Source organism: Mytilus galloprovincialis, chromosome 7 (assembly GCF_965363235.1).
Source record: "Mytilus galloprovincialis chromosome 7, xbMytGall1.hap1.1, whole genome shotgun sequence".
Taxonomy (NCBI): domain Eukaryota; kingdom Metazoa; phylum Mollusca; class Bivalvia; order Mytilida; family Mytilidae; genus Mytilus; species Mytilus galloprovincialis.
Window position 1 is genome coordinate 45,781,172 of NC_134844.1, and position 17,057 is coordinate 45,798,228.

The window sequence follows — 17,057 nt, forward strand, 5'->3', positions numbered from 1 at the left end:
TAAGGTACGGACCATTTTATTTGAGGGGGTAGTCTGAGATGTATGAGAGGAAAATTTCTGACACTCTTTTTGCCTTAACCAAAAACATGTGTCGTATCAGGATTGAAAACAATTATCTTGTCCACTTTTTTGTCATTTGAAACCAAAATTTCCAACAGAATTTTTTTAGAATTAAATGAACATGATGATTAATAAACGGGAGTAATTTTTTGGTGGACGGGGTTTTGCATATCTGACCGGAATGTCTGTTTCGCCGAACTGATATATTGAATACTTTGTTCAAGGCCCGACTGCAACCTTCCTAATGGATGTTGCCTTAATGTTTCCATTTTTCGACCGTCATTCATAAATTTGTTGTCATTTTAGACTCATTCGTAGCCTTTGGTTGATTTGGAAACCCCTGACTTTCCTTGTTGGCGGAAACATTTCTACCATGCATTTGGATACAAATTGTCTGTTTGTTTCTCAACTCGTGTCGGTCGTATTGTAAATTTCATCCGGAATAGCCCGGCGTATATATCTTGATACTAATTAAACATACAACAAACGAGAATTTTACATGTCAATTTTTAACTGGCAAGTCCCACATCAAATATATTAGTACATAGCTTTGGATCAACACATCCTTTTATAATAGACAATTAATGTGAAGAATACGGCATAAAAAATGTCCAACCCGTACACTTTACAGCAACTATAAAATATACATGCCCGAAGTCAACAACCGTTTAAAAAGTACATTTTACACTTATTTTATGTTTTGAGTCTAAAAAAGGTTCCAAAAATTTTTCAAAGATAATTTAACACGCCAGACTCGCGTTTCGTCTACATAAAACTCACCAGTAAAGCTAAACGAGTACAAAGTTGAAGAGCATGGAGGACCTAAAACTCAAAATACAGCTAAGGTCATCTATGCATGGGATAAGAAAATCCTTAGTTTTTCCACAACTGCAAAGTTTTGTAAACAGGAAACACAATTTATATTTGTATTAACTACTTACAACAACTATAATAGCCATATTTCTCGTAACAAGATTTATTTAGCTAAAAGAACTCGTTAACTCGCCAAAGAATTGGTTTTTGTACGGTTGACCAGGTTGGTAATAATACCATCCCTAATTCACCTACATTCCAACTTACTCCATTTACAGGAATTGACATCTGTAACAAACATAAACCTTAAGCTACCTCTTAACACATACGACAAGCAGAATCAAATACAATGAAAGTTCCTACAATGTACTCCTTCCAAGTCTACAAAAACACTCACAAATATAGATTTATTTCGTCTTCAAGCCATTTATCCACTTCTAAACTGTCTGTTCTACTTAATAATTCGGTAAAATGATCATCTCTGTCAATGGCCTGACGATTTAAATAGTGCCAATTTTCATAGTATTTTAAGATAATACCTCACGTACAAAAGTACGTTTGAGAGTCAAAATTAGACACAATTAATGACAATTCCTTGATTCTCATAGTAAAATATTCAAATATTGTTTTTATCGGTACTTATAACTTTGATTTTATTTTTGATTGATATATAGGTACGAGTCATACATCTTGTCGATACTGTTGCGTTTCTCTGTGAGAGCATGATTTATCCACCGGCTGCCTTGACGTAGAACTAGCTCTAAGTGACTTCGAGTTCTCTTTCTTTGTGTCTACTTTGTAGGTTCGTTGTTTGTTGTGTTTCGTACAAGTTTATTGAGTTTATAAAGAGTAGCGTTCAAAAACATTTGTACAATGTAACCTATCCATATTATAAGTGCTCCATGAAACCGCTTTCTAAATTATAAACATCAACTTCATCAATAATCAAAGCCGCGTTTCAAATTTAAAGTTATTGTGAAACAGCCTATTCTAGAGGTGGCGTGAATAAAATATGGACACCAAAAAAACAAAGATCTTATAGAGTACATACAATCTAGGTTTTATTATCTGGCAATAGTATTACAAACTTTGACTTTTCTGCAGTTTACATAGTATCCCCCTTTCCAAAATAAAAGACAAGTTGAAAGAGTTAGTAAAAAAAGAATGGTCAACGTAGAAGCAAATATCTTGTCTTTTTGGAGGGATAAATCCTACTTTGAAAAAAAATCACTCTCATTAAAACAAAAAATTCTCTGTAAATTTTTTCATCGTCAAGATGCTTCATTATTGATTGAAAAATATTTTGTAACGCTTGGAGGTCGTGTTTTTCAACAAACAATTATCATTCATATGGAAACCAATTGTGCACTTTTTCTTGTCGACTTGTTCCTCTATTCTTATGAGGATTACTTCATACAAGAACTTCTTTGAACGGTATTTTACGACAACAGAGATGATTTCTGCTTCCAAATTATGCATTTTACATTTCTATGTAGCAACATTCCAGCAGCGACAGCATACGGAGTATAAGTCTCATAATTAGTACGACATTTCCTATAATGATTTTCTTGATAGAATGGTGCTGCTCACAGGGAATCTAGTAAACCAAGAGTCGAAAATAGTGGTTGAAATCATAATAAAAATTTATTATGTACAGCAACTCTTGACAACAATTGATTTACAGGTCTCCGACTTTGGACAGGCACATACATAATGTGGCTATAAAGTTAAAAAGATGTGATATTATTGCTAATGAGACAACTCCCAAGTAAGGCAAAATGATACAGCATTTTGAAGATCAAACATGTAGGTTCCCGTTCGGCCTATAACAATGACCCAAACATGGCCGCATACTCAGCTCTAAAAAAGCCTTTAAATGACAAATGTTAAATAATAAATGAGAAAAATTAACGACTTGGTTTATAGTATTAATAACGAACAGAAAACAAATATGATATTCGATATAATAACACCAAGCACCGAAATGCCGGTTCCTGGCTTTTGACAGAAAAATATAGAATGTTGAAATAGTTTGTTGGCGTTAAGTCCTCCCCTAACATAAGCTAGTAAGACTGTGGTGTTGCATTACAATATAAGTACTAACTATCCCCACATCAAAAAAGAAGATAAGTACATATCTAAAAGTACTTGCAGTTACACTTGTATTGGTACATTGATTTCGCTACGTTGGTATACATGTATTGATATACACACCTGCCTTACTTGCGTATAGTTTTAAAATGGTAGCATTGTACGTGTATTTGATTGGATTAAAACTGTTTATTGCATGTTATACGTTGGTACTTCAGAGGGGCTGATTTGTGGCGTTTCCTGAAGGAAAGAGGGTATAAGTTACTAAAAAAAATGGAATGAACGAAACTTTTAGACAAACAGATGATGGAACGGGGGTATTCATTCAATATATAAAAAATAAAATTGAGAATGGAAATGGGGAATGTGCCAAAGAGACAACAACACGACCATAGAAAAAAACAACAGCAGAAGGTCACCAACAGGTCTTCAATGTAGCGAGAAATTCCCGCACCCGGAGGCGTCCTTCAACTGGCCCCTAAACAAATATATACTAGTTCAGTGATAATGAACGCTATACTAATTTCCAAATTGTACACAAGAAACTAAAATTAAAATAATACAAGACTAACAAAGGCCAGAGGCTCCTGACTTGGGACAGGCGCAAAAATATTTATGTGACTTTAAAACTTTAAAATTATTTTTGAATTTTGGCATCACAGTAAAAAAATATTATTCATGTTATTGGTCGAGAAAAGTTATTATACAAACTTTAAAAATTTAGATAAACGTAATGTAAAAAAAGTATAAATTATCTGCTAAAAACATCTAAGATTGAGGACTGTCTCTTCATTTTTACACCTTAATTAACTTCAAAGAAATCGATCAAATAATTAGCGATTGTTGATTACATGTTCATTGTATAAACATACCTGTCAAAGTACATGTATTTAGCCTTAAGGTAAGTAATGACAACTTTATGACTGGTGATTACGATAGTCAAATTGATTTGATCGACGAATTTATTTTTCAAAATGTTCAAGGTGCACCATTTTTTGGTACATGGTGCACCATTTTTGCAAACCCAGGGGGTGGTCACCGGCACCGGGTGACCACCCCCTGGATCCGCCTCTGATGATCCCGTTTACACTAATAAAGTAGTTATGCATGTCATCTGTAAAAGAGAGGCGAATTACACCAAAGGTGACATTTAAAATCATTAGTCGTAAACAAACTGAAAGCGCCATGCGTTCAAAAAGGAGAGAAGACAAACAACAGTATACAAACACATATAAAGTCCTAAAACAACGGAGTGATATCAAGTGGTCCGGAAGGGTAAGCCGATCCTGCTCCACATTAAATCAATGAATAAAGATTTGTTTTACATATACAGGGGAAATATTTCAATTGACAACATAGAACTGTTCAAAACAAAAATTTGGCATATCGGTTTAGCTGGTTAGAATTTTTCTCCTTTATTTTCACTATATAATCTGCAATAGACTGCAAAAATGGTAAAAGGCAGTTAGTCCTATGAGGAATCGACTTAAAATGTCACCCTTTTTTATTTATTTGTAGATCTTATCCTGATGACCATTTTGACGTTCAACTGTTTCTCTTTATCTACTATAGTTTCCAAAAACCTTTTAGGTAACGTGACATAAAAATGTTAAAGGGGCTGGGCATAATCATAATTGATATGATAATTACTTTGTAGATTATGCTTTTAGAAACATATATACTATTCAGAGATATTTTGTTTTGTCTACTTACTGGTTCTTATATATTATCTCTGTTTCAACTCATAGAAACATAACTTTGGAATATAACCAGTAGATTCAAAATGGAGTGAGGTGTATAACTTAAAAACTCTTAGAAGTTTGAAGCATACATCACATAAATGTTGAAAATATGCTGCACTCCCATATAGTTTGACCGTTGAAAAAAATGCATATGAGCTCCCCATTTAAGACATATTTTGTTACGAATCTTCATTGAAAAAGTGGTAATGTTAAAACCCTCAAAGAAGTTCCTAAAGTAAAACATGGTCTATGTTATCAGAAATGTAACCTATAAACCCATTTGTAAAACAAACTGATAATCATCAATAATAAAAACGATACTATAATTCTATATCATCTTTTTTCCAGTATTCCCAGTATTTATCTAATCTATTTTTAAATGCGTTAATAGATGGCGCTTTTGTTACTTTATCCGGTAACTTGTTCCATAATAGGCAATTCTTACTGAAATGCTGTTTTCCTCAGACTTGTTTTGAATCGTTGGTCAATGATTTTATTACTATTTACTCTTGTGCTATGCCTATTATCGGTGTTTGAACTTAATTTAAGAAATGGACTGGTTTCTGGATCGTATTTACCGTTTAGTATCTTGTATGTCTCAATTATGTCCCCTCGGACCCTCTATATGATAATGTTAGTAGCTTTAAGTTTTTTCAATCTTTCCGGGTAGCTTAATTTATTGAATCTAGATACCTGGCGTGTTTCCCTTTTTTGTACATTTTCGATTTTGTGAATGGATTTCTTTTTGAAAGGTGCCCATACTGAACTAGCATAGTCTAAGTGTTTTCTCACTAATGTTTTGTAATGTGGTATAAAGATTTTTTCATTTAAGTTTGTCCTTCTGATTGCAGCAAAAATTGAGTTAGCTTTGTTCACTTTTTCGCATATGTGTCTTTCAAAGGTTAAATCTGCATTAATAACTACTCCAATATCTTTCTCTTCTTTGCATCTGCTAATATCATGACCTAGTAGTTTATAACTTGTTTTGTCATCTCTTACCCCTCTACTTGTATTTATGTTTGCATTTTTCTGGATGGAACTTCAACAGCCATTTATCACTCCATTTCTCGAGATGTTTAAGGTCATTTTGTAGTATATTTTGAACTAATTTGCTTTCAAAAATTCTGAAGATTTTTGTGTCATCCACGAATAAGTAGGCATCTGATGTCACGCAATCAGGCAAGTCATTTATGGATAGAACAAATAACAGGGGGCCTAAAACTGAGCCTTGTGGAATTACTGATGTTTCATCTTTCCACTCTGCTGTTTCTCAATTCACTGATACTCGTTGTTTTCTATAAGACAGAAAATCTGTAATCCAATCTAGGATTGGATTTGTTATCCCAAAATTCTCGATTTTCTTAACGATTCGCCTGTGGGGTACTTTAGAGAAGGCTTTCATGAAATCTGTATATATACAGTCAATCTCATGGTCATTGTCTATAGCTTCTGTTTATTCATCTATAATTACCTCTAATAGTTGTTGATGATGTTGGTCTCCCAGAGATAAAACCGTATTGCTTGTTTGAAAATAGTTCATTTTCTTTCATATAGTTAATTATATTTTCTCTTATAATTTTCTCCATTATTTTACAGACAACTGATGTGAGACTAACTGGTCTGTATTTTTTTGCTTGTGATTTATTCCCCTTTTTGAATATTGCACTCACTAGGGAGCTTTTCCAAACATTTGGAACTACTTTTTGTGTTAAAGATTGACATAAAATGATGCCTAGTGATTCAGCTATACCTTCCTTGACTTCAAACAGCAGTTTAGGGTGTAGATTATCAGGGCTAGGTGATTTGTCTGTTTTTATTTTCTGTAGGTGTTTCAAAACCAAATCAGTGCCAATATTTAATTCCTCTATTTTCAAGATATGGAATATGCTTAGGTTATGAAACATAACCTTGTGGTTCATTAGTGAACACGCTTGTAAAATACTCTGATATTGTTTGTTATCATCTGTTTTTTTTCCGATTTTCCATCTTCTGTGTCTACATGTATGTCTCCTATACCTTCCCTGATCTTGGATTTGGATTTTATGTAGCTCCATATGGCTTTATGGTTTGTCTTAGCATTTTCAGATAATCCTTACTCGAATAATTTCTTTTGTTTGTTGACTGATGTTTTTGCCTGGTTGTCACGGATAGACGAGAGCTGACTTAGGAGTTTGTACTTACAGATAATAAATGACTACTTCTTTAAACAAAATAACAATTTAATATTGTACAAATTTACAAATATAAATAAATGAAATCAAATGAAATAATAATGTCAAATGTTTAATGAACTGTTCCTTCTTTATATTTAGCTTTGAAATCTGGATAACGATACTACGGAATTTTACGTATTTGGTTTTTGGTAACTACACAAAACTGGCCCAACATAAGCGGTGTACACATTACGGCTGCCCTATTGTCTAGACTCGACTCCAAATATTGTAGGTTGCCAAACTATTGATGAAAAACATGGAACGTCGCACCGTCAACAGGTGTCACCACCATTTGTAATATATCTCCATACTTTACTAATCAAAACTACATACATCTAACCCGAAACTGGGACCTATTGAAATACATACTGTACGTTAAAATACAATACTATACTCAAGAAATATACATAACTATGTTTATGTATTACACATGTCGCATAAATAATGACAAATACTTAGTACGACTACTTATGTTCAATCTATAGAAGATTACAGCATATTGAATAATGCATTACTTACACTCAAATAATTACGGCATATCGTATAATGCCTTACTTTACAAGTCACATAATTGACTTTATTGTATACTATCATTATACAATTACTACACACAATATACAGCTTTTAACGCTGAATATACATTTATGCTTATACGTTGCATATTACTTTACATACTTATGGAGATACATACATCATTGCATTATCGTACACAAACGTTCCTAAAATACCAAACGATTTCGACACTCGAATATTTACTACAACCGAAAACATATAACCGTGTTAAACTTTCATTATAATGAACATTAATTAACTTGTGATATTTACAAAATAGCAATGTCAAAAATTCCAATTACAATTTAAATAATTATTCTATATTTGCGTTGTTGCAGAAAACTGAACACTTTAGAACGAATAATGATTAAATAAATAAGAATAAATTGAGTCCTACCTCAGAAATCCAGTGTGTGTGTCCACGCCACATTGTAAACTAACTTTATACAAAACATATCTGGCCACACCTTGACTCGTTAAGGTGTTACCTGAGAGTGAATAGTCAGCTCATCAAATACAGGTATCACATGTTACTCAACCCGTTCAACAAGTTTACAGGTAAATGCCCAAGTAAATAGTTGACACTACCTAATTAATTAGATGTAAAATGTGGACATGTATTATACACTGAAGTCTGCAGAATATAGCATTTATAAGATACTGACGCTCTGCAAATCGAAATAGAATTAACAACCAAAATAACAACATATATGTGAGTAACCAAAGTCACCCTGTGACAGTTCCTCCCCACAAAAAGAAGTACGAAGTACTGATAATAATAAAAAAAAAAACAACATATAAACAGAAATAGATTTACATACAAAAATCCATCAATACAAATAAACTAGTCCAAATCAAAAAGAAACTATTCATACTAACGACACTACCGGACAGTACTCGACTCTTGACCAGGTCCAAATAAAATACCAACCGACCCTTACAAAAAATCGACATATACTCACCTAAAAGATGAATAAGGATCATTATCAGGTCTAGTCGCCCCACAACTTACCTATTCAAAGTGTTATATCACGACATATCCTGCCCACAACATCACGGTTTGTCACCATTTCAAATCTAGTCCTGTGATATTTAGACTGTTCAACAAAATAAAACTAAAACTATCAAATCTTCACTACTTACTATTCATTATAAGACAAAACACTAATATTTACATCCTAAACCCTACTGAGATAATCTGCACCCACATTATCTATACCTTTAACTGCTACAATTCTGTGCAATATGTCCATTCTTACCACACCTAAAGCACTTTCTATCCCTAACAGGTACAAATGAAGTACGTTCTGCTGGTTTTATACTTCTCTGTTCTTTCTTTGTACTATAATCACCTGCTTCCGGACCACTTTGGTTTCCTACTGAAGATGTGTTCGACTGATTACCTTTATCTATATGATTGGAAGCACTAGTATGTCTTGCCTCACGATACTGATCAGCTAAAGCTACCATTTTCTCTAAAGAATCTGGTATTCTCTCTTTCAAAAACAAAGACAAGTCCTTCGAACATATATGTAGAAACTGATCCCGTATAATCAAGTCATACAAACTTTTATAAGTATTTTCTGTATGTGCCATATCAATCCAACGCTTAAAATAGCTATCTAACCTAACAGAAAACTGTATAAAAGTCTCACCTGGCTCTGGTCTGCAACTTCTAAATCTACGTTTAAATACTTCTTCAGTCATATCATACCTTTTTAGTAGAGCATCTTTCAAAGCTGGATAATCAAGAGCTTTATCAACTGGCATAAGTGCATATACATCAAGAGCCTTGCCCTTCAATAACGCACTAAGATGAGTGGCCCAAATATCAGGTTTCCACTTTTGAGCAGTAGCATAACGCTTAAATCTCCTAAGATAACTATCTATCTCATCCTTACCTTCTTCAAAAGCTGGAATTTTAGGTCCACGAACTGTATCATGTGACCCCCTGTACTTACTAATTGTGGTAACTCAGCTTGTTTATTTAACTCTTCCATTTTCTGACTATGCGTCAACTTTTGTAGTTCCCATTCATTCTCAACCTTAGCTTTCTCAATCAACGCTTTTTCTATAGCTGCTTTCCTATCTAGTTCGTCTTTCTGTTCTTGCCTTAAAGCAGCCCTTTCATCTCGGACCCTATCCTGCTGATCTTTAACAAACCTTCTCAACTTATCATCTTCATACCCTAATGAAATACCCAAATCTCTAATCTGTTGAATCTGTTCCATCTTGAACAGTCAACAAACCAAACATCAATTTCAAAAAACAAAACTCCAATACCCAATGCACCTACTGCAACCCCCAGCGTACTACAATCAATTACTAAATATATGTAAGTACCGATACTCACAGTTTACAATGTAGAGCAGAAACAACACCAAACCTCCAAGGCACGAACCAACATAGACACAACTGTGAAATCTGGGTCCCAAATATTCAGTTCTCCTCACAAACACCTGAAACTATACAATTCAAATATATAATAAAACAATACAAATGGAAAAATACATGGTGGAAAAAAAAATATACAATCAAAAAAACATGAGATTGAAAATTTAACTTAAATGAAAACTCTCTAAGCGTTTTAAACAAATCCCACTTCTGACACCAATTGTCACGGATAGACGAGAGCTGACTTAGGAGTTTGTACTTACAGATAATAAATGACTACTTCTTTAAACAAAATAACAATTTAATATTGTACAAATTTACAAATATAAATAAATGAAATCAAATGAAATAATAATGTCAAATGTTTAATGAACTGTTCCTTCTTTATATTTAGCTTTGAAATCTGGATAACGATACTACGGAATTTTACGTATTTGGTTTTTGGTAACTACACAAAACTGGCCCAACATAAGCGGTGTACACATTACGGCTGCCCTATTGTCTAGACTCGACTCCAAATATTGTAGGTTGCCAAACTATTGATGAAAAACATGGAACGTCGCACCGTCAACAGGTGTCACCACCATTTGTAATATATCTCCATACTTTACTAATCAAAACTACATACATCTAACCCGAAACTGGGACCTATTGAAATACATACTGTACGTTAAAATACAATACTATACTCAAGAAATATACATAACTATGTTTATGTATTACACATGTCGCATAAATAATGACAAATACTTAGTACGACTACTTATGTTCAATCTATAGAAGATTACAGCATATTGAATAATGCATTACTTACACTCAAATAATTACGGCATATCGTATAATGCCTTACTTTACAAGTCACATAATTGACTTTATTGTATACTATCATTATACAATTACTACACACAATATACAGCTTTTAACGCTGAATATACATTTATGCTTATACGTTGCATATTACTTTACATACTTATGGAGATACATACATCATTGCATTATCGTACACAAACGTTCCTAAAATACCAAACGATTTCGACACTCGAATATTTACTACAACCGAAAACATATAACCGTGTTAAACTTTCATTATAATGAACATTAATTAACTTGTGATATTTACAAAATAGCAATGTCAAAAATTCCAATTACAATTTAAATAATTATTCTATATTTGCGTTGTTGCAGAAAACTGAACACTTTAGAACGAATAATGATTAAATAAATAAGAATAAATTGAGTCCTACCTCAGAAATCCAGTGTGTGTGTCCACGCCACATTGTAAACTAACTTTATACAAAACATATCTGGCCACACCTTGACTCGTTAAGGTGTTACCTGAGAGTGAATAGTCAGCTCATCAAATACAGGTATCACATGTTACTCAACCCGTTCAACAAGTTTACAGGTAAATGCCCAAGTAAATAGTTGACACTACCTAATTAATTAGATGTAAAATGTGGACATGTATTATACACTGAAGTCTGCAGAATATAGCATTTATAAGATACTGACGCTCTGCAAATCGAAATAGAATTAACAACCAAAATAACAACATATATGTGAGTAACCAAAGTCACCCTGTGACACTGGTTTCTGACATTATTGTATTCAGCTCTTGTTTCTGTATCTTGTTTAGTTATAATCTTTTTGTATAGTATATTTTTCCTTCTAATTAACTCTCTGTTATTTTGTCTATTGGGAATACATTTTTCTTTTTACCTATTTGTTTCATAGTTTTTGTTGGTACAAATCTGTTTTCTAATTCCCTTAAAATGGTTAAAAATAATTCCAGTTATTATCAATGGAAATTTCAGCATTTAGCTTATCATGACAGTCTATTTTATTCGGGTCTTGAATAAAATCTTTGTAATTTCCATGATTATACAGTTTAGCTATTTTTGGTGCTCTTTTTATACTTAAATAACAGTTAAATTCAAGGATAGGACGCAGTGGTCATTTTTTCATCTCTTCTCCGTTTGTAATTAGTAAATCCAGTGTATGGGGTGTGTCAGCTCCTCTCCATCGTGTTGGTTTTGTTGTGTGTTGGTATAGAAAATTGTCTTGGTGTGCTTCCAGAAATTTATTTTCAATGCTATTTGGTCTTTCTCCCTTTGTGTTCCATGTTTCTCAATTGATTTCAGGATAATTAAAATCTTCCATAATGAGTGTGTGGGAGTACCCCATATCTGTTGCCTCTGACATTAGGTTTATTAGATTATCATTGTCTTCCTTTGAACTGTTGGATTGGGTTCTATATATCAGACCTACAAGGAGTTTATCATTTTGATTAAGTTTTACCTTTTTAAATATACTTTCTTGAAACTCTTCTCTTCATTGTGATTTCTGCAGCTTCTAGTTTGGAGTCTACATATATTAAAAGGCCTCGTCCTTCATCTGACTTTATGTTTTTCTCGAATATTTTGTAATGTCCTACCTCTGGTAACGAGTATTCCGTTGATGGTTTATATCTGTTAGCTTTTGGTTTTACTTTTGTTATACCAATTATATTTGGTTTGTTGTCTCTTGTTCGGACGATCAATTCTGACATTTTGTTGAATAGCTGATCTGCATTATTATAAAAAATAGTTCAATTTGGGTAGAACTGTAAAGTTATTTACATTGCCGTTAAAAAACCTTCCCCTTCTTGTGTACATTTATATTAAATAAAGGCAACAGTAGTATACCGCTGTTCAAAACTCATAAATCCATGGACAAAAAACAAAATCGGGATAACAAACTAAAACCGAGGAAAACGCATTAAATATAAGAGGAGAACAACGACATAACACTAAAATGTAACACACATAGACAAAATCCCACGAGAATAATATATATAACATCAAAACCAAATACATGAGTTTGGGATAGACAAGTACCGTGACACGTCTTATCGCAATGTGAATTTACACTCAAAAATAAGAGAAAACAAACGACACAACGTTATAATGTAATACACACAGAAACGAACTATAATATAACAATGACCATATTCCTGACTTGGTACAGGGCATTTTTAAAGGAAAAAATGGTGGGTTGAACCTGGTTTTGTGGCATGCCAAACCTCGCACTTTTATGGCCATGTGAAATATAACATCAAAATGACAACACAGGACTACAATATAAATAAATTGGAGAACACAATTAACAAAGAATCACACGAACAACAGCCAACAAAAGGCAACAAGTTCAAAATTTTAATACGCCAGAAGTGTATTTTGTTCACACAAGACCTATGTGTGATGCACAGATACAAAAGTTTGAAAGCCGAAACGAGTACAAAGTTGAACAGCATCGAGGACCAAAAGATCAAAAAGGTTGTGCCAAAAACGTCAAGGGTTTTCTGTTAAGTTACCAGAAAATCCCTATAATTTAGAGTAATTTATACTTTTGCAAACAGTAAATTTAATAAAATGAATATTCAAAAGATGTACATGATAAAGCTGAAGTATTAACTAATTACAGGAAACAACTGAAATACATTTACATAACCAGACATTTGAAACACAAAAGTAGACACATCCGAATACGTTTAAACCTCTACGCCAAGTGACGTCCTATTTGAAACTGAAAAATGACGAAAAAATGACGTCATTTGAATTAGTAAAACAGAGCATCAAAAAATGAAAAATGACGTCACATAAGAATGAATAAGATAGAATAAGGATTAATTTAAGATTATATATTTGAACTAAATACTGATATTGCATTTAATAACAAAGTACATTTTAATTCTTATTTATATAAAACTGAGGTAGCAATTAACTATATTATAAAACTATGTCCGGTTTGCTATGAATCTAACTTCAAACGTAAAATATCGTACTGATTACTTTGAACGAAATCAAATCTGATAAATGAAGGCGGTGATTAATTTTCTTTACCATAACACATAAATATAATAGAAAAGACGTCAACACATTTGACAAAATCCGATGAGAATTACAAATATAACATTAAACATTTAAACTAAATACATGAATTTGGGATGGATAAGTACCGTACCACGTCTTATAGTAATGCGAGTTCACACTCGGCAAAATAGTCACAATCGGGAATAAGTCACGTTTGGTAATTTAAAGATTAGACGACATTATGACAAAACACAATCTACCATGTGGTAAAAATGTCCTTAGCTAGTTTGGTCAACGAAACATCGTATGGATCCACCAAATCGTGATGGTGTCCATAAAATTTACGGAGTGTCAATTTTAATCTGTCCTCCTCATAACTTTGTTGGAGCAGTTTCTGCGTAAGGAGCACACTCCTGTATATGAAGTCCGTATAGTGTGAACAAGCACGAGAATAACGTATCAATTGTGATATGTAAACACCATACGAAGGGGCAGAGGGTATGTTACTGCTGAGAAATGGGAAATTGATAATTGGGAAGTTGAAATCGTCCCGTTTATCATAGATTTTCGTGTGAAGTCGTCCATCTACGTCAATATTGAGGAAAAGATCAAGGTATGAAGCAGTCTGAAGCAACATTGCTTGTCCCTCTTCTTATTTTTTTATTTTGACTACTTTCCTCGCCCATGGCGGTCCCCGCACTTTGAACAGGAATGTTGCCTTAAATACTAGGAATACTGCAAGGAGGTTTGTACTATTTTGTTTTTCTTTTATATAGTTATTCAGTATTCTGCTTATAAGAATTGCCGACATTTTATGTATTTTTTGTAATGCCGCTGATCGAGAGAAAAAGGGTCACAGAATTAAAAAAAAAACAGTTTATCCCTGTCACATGTTTATGTAAAAATTCATGAATACTTTTCTTCTTTTCCCTACCCTGCTCTGCTGGATGGGATACACAAATTCTTCTATGTATGTCCATCAGTTAACATTTCAATCGCTATTTTCTGAGGAACTTGAAGGTATGTAGGAGAGTTTATAATAATGGGTTTTTATAATGTTTTCCCTTTCATCTCATCAATATCTTATAAACCATAAGAAAATGTGTTGAAATTACTAATGAGAACTAACTACCAAACTTAAAATGAATTTGAAATGACCAATTAAGACCCCGTATAGCATTAAATAATGAGAAAATCCCATACTGTTTACTTGCCTATAAAAGGTCCGAGATTTCCTATATTTGTCACGGTTCTAATCATTACGTCTTCAATTAATCCATTATACAAGGAAATCATATTACTTTTGCCTTATATGTATTCTGAGATTCAGGAGCGAAAGATTTTTTTCCCGTTTATATACACAACTTGATCAACTCAAATCGCAATTCAAGTTATGTTACCATATATTTAGGTTTACCTTGCTAAAATGGCAAGTCAGACAACTATTGTTTGCTTCTGAAGTGTTTTTAACTGGTGATTTTTTTATCAAAAGACCAGAGTATGGAGAATTTAAGAGAAGTTGCATTTGGAAAACGAACAAAAGAAAGTTCAGTCTTTTATAGTAGTAATTTAGCTTTCGATGGAAATTTTGATACAATATCAAGTACACAATTTGAAGAGATGCCATACTTGGAGGTTGATTTAGGAAACCAATATCAAAAGTTTTCGACAGGGAAGATTGTTGTGGTAAGTAGAAAAATATATCTCCCTCTATCATATGCATATCATTAATGGAATTACATATAAACAGAAGATATGGTATGATTGCCAATGAGAGAACTCTCCACAATAGACCAACTGCCACAGAAAGTAACAACTATAAGTCACCATACGGCCTTCAACAATGAGCAAAGCTCATACCGCATAGTCAGCTATAAATGCCCAGACATTACAAATAATAAAAAAATTCAAACGAGAAAACTAACAGCCTAATTTATGTTAAAAAAACGAACAAACATATGTAACATATTAACAAACGAAAACCATCGAATCCCTTGTTTACATGTTCTCACATGGTCCTCTTGTTACCAGTTATTACTGAACTCTTAATAGATGTAGCTGATCTGCTTTCAATTCTTGAACACGAGAAATCAAAGAGTATGAATAAATATAGTAACGCTCAAAATCAAAATATGTATTTGGCAGGTTTCAGTGAGACGTCTTCTGGTGAACTGTTACCATATGATGTAAAACATGAAACTCAATTCAAATCATGTGTCTACTGCACATCAAAATGTTTTCATAATATCAATAAGTATATCTACTTGATGCCCTCATAAAAAAGATACAAAATCGAAAGATAAACATTAGATGACATCTACTATATTTTTCTGTTGATCTGAAAACAAAACGTATTCTTTGCTAGGCTCTGAGTGTGTGATAATCTTTTTTTTTAAACTTCGCATTTCCTGTGATCTGTCAAAACGCACTGTTATTGATCAAAATGAACAGTTTAGCAAAATCAAATATTTCAGGAGAACGACTTCATGACTTAGACATAACAATTGGACCATCACACAACCAAATGTCGTTATGTGCTCATTACAAAGGACCGGGTCGCAACGGAGAACACCTTGCTTTTACATGTCACCATACCAACAAATATGCACGTTACGTGAAGTTGACGATAAAGGGAAAAAACTTTCTACAAGTTGGTAAAGTAAAAGTGTATGCTGTTGTAGATTTAAAATGAAGTGATAAAACACTTTCAAACTATTGTCATAAATAAAGCTTTAACTAATCATTTTCATTGAAAAATACCAGTACCAGGTCAGGAATATGACAGTTTCAATTTGTTCTATTGTTTGTTATCGTCGAGGAGCGTAAACCTTTGAGTTCGTATTTTTTTATGGTATATAATTTTTATTTCCAAATAAGCACTGTTTGATCTGAGCGTCACTGATGAGTCTTTTGTGGATGAAATGCGCAACGAGCGTATCAAATTATTAGCTTGTTATCTTTGATAACTTATTTTCACCACTGGCTCATTGCCACTGCTAGTGGACGTTACGTCCCTGATGTTACCACCAGCGCATAAGTCAGGACTTTGGTGTTGACATGAATAAATAAAATATGAATTGTTAGAAAAACTAAGGATTTTCTTATCACGCGTATTTGGCAGAACATTTGAAAATTTTGAGTCCTAAATGCTCTCCAACTTTGTACTTGTTTCGGTTTCCTGCCTATTTTGATATATTCGTCAATGATGAGTCTTAAATGCCTGGTACCTTTGATAACGATTATCATTTCGCTCAATTCTATGGTAGTCTACAATTGTGATACTGTCAAATGGTAATCACACAAAACTGTCTTTCAAACAAATTTGATGTAATTAGTTACGA

At 33.1% G+C, this 17,057-nt stretch overlaps 1 protein-coding gene and 1 long non-coding RNA gene across 2 annotated transcripts; both read right to left on the reverse strand.

Moving 5' to 3' along the window:
• Window positions 1–6,904: 6,904 nt before the first annotated feature.
• LOC143084207 (uncharacterized) lies at window positions 6,905–9,702 on the reverse strand. The gene is made up of 3 exons (XM_076260618.1): window positions 9,672–9,702; window positions 7,869–9,405; window positions 6,905–7,272 (listed from the first exon to the last, which is right to left on the reverse strand). The coding sequence occupies exons 1-2, from the start codon at window positions 9,700–9,702 to the stop codon at window positions 8,693–8,695; spliced, it is 744 nt and encodes a 247-aa protein (XP_076116733.1). The 3' UTR covers window positions 6,905–7,272; window positions 7,869–8,692.
• Window positions 9,703–10,145: 443 nt separating this feature from the next.
• LOC143083106 (uncharacterized) lies at window positions 10,146–11,447 on the reverse strand. Its single transcript, XR_012980541.1, has 2 exons — window positions 11,110–11,447; window positions 10,146–10,513 (listed from the first exon to the last, which is right to left on the reverse strand). It is a non-coding gene; the product is annotated as an uncharacterized LOC143083106 (long non-coding RNA).
• Between the last annotated feature and the right edge of the window lie 5,610 nt (window positions 11,448–17,057).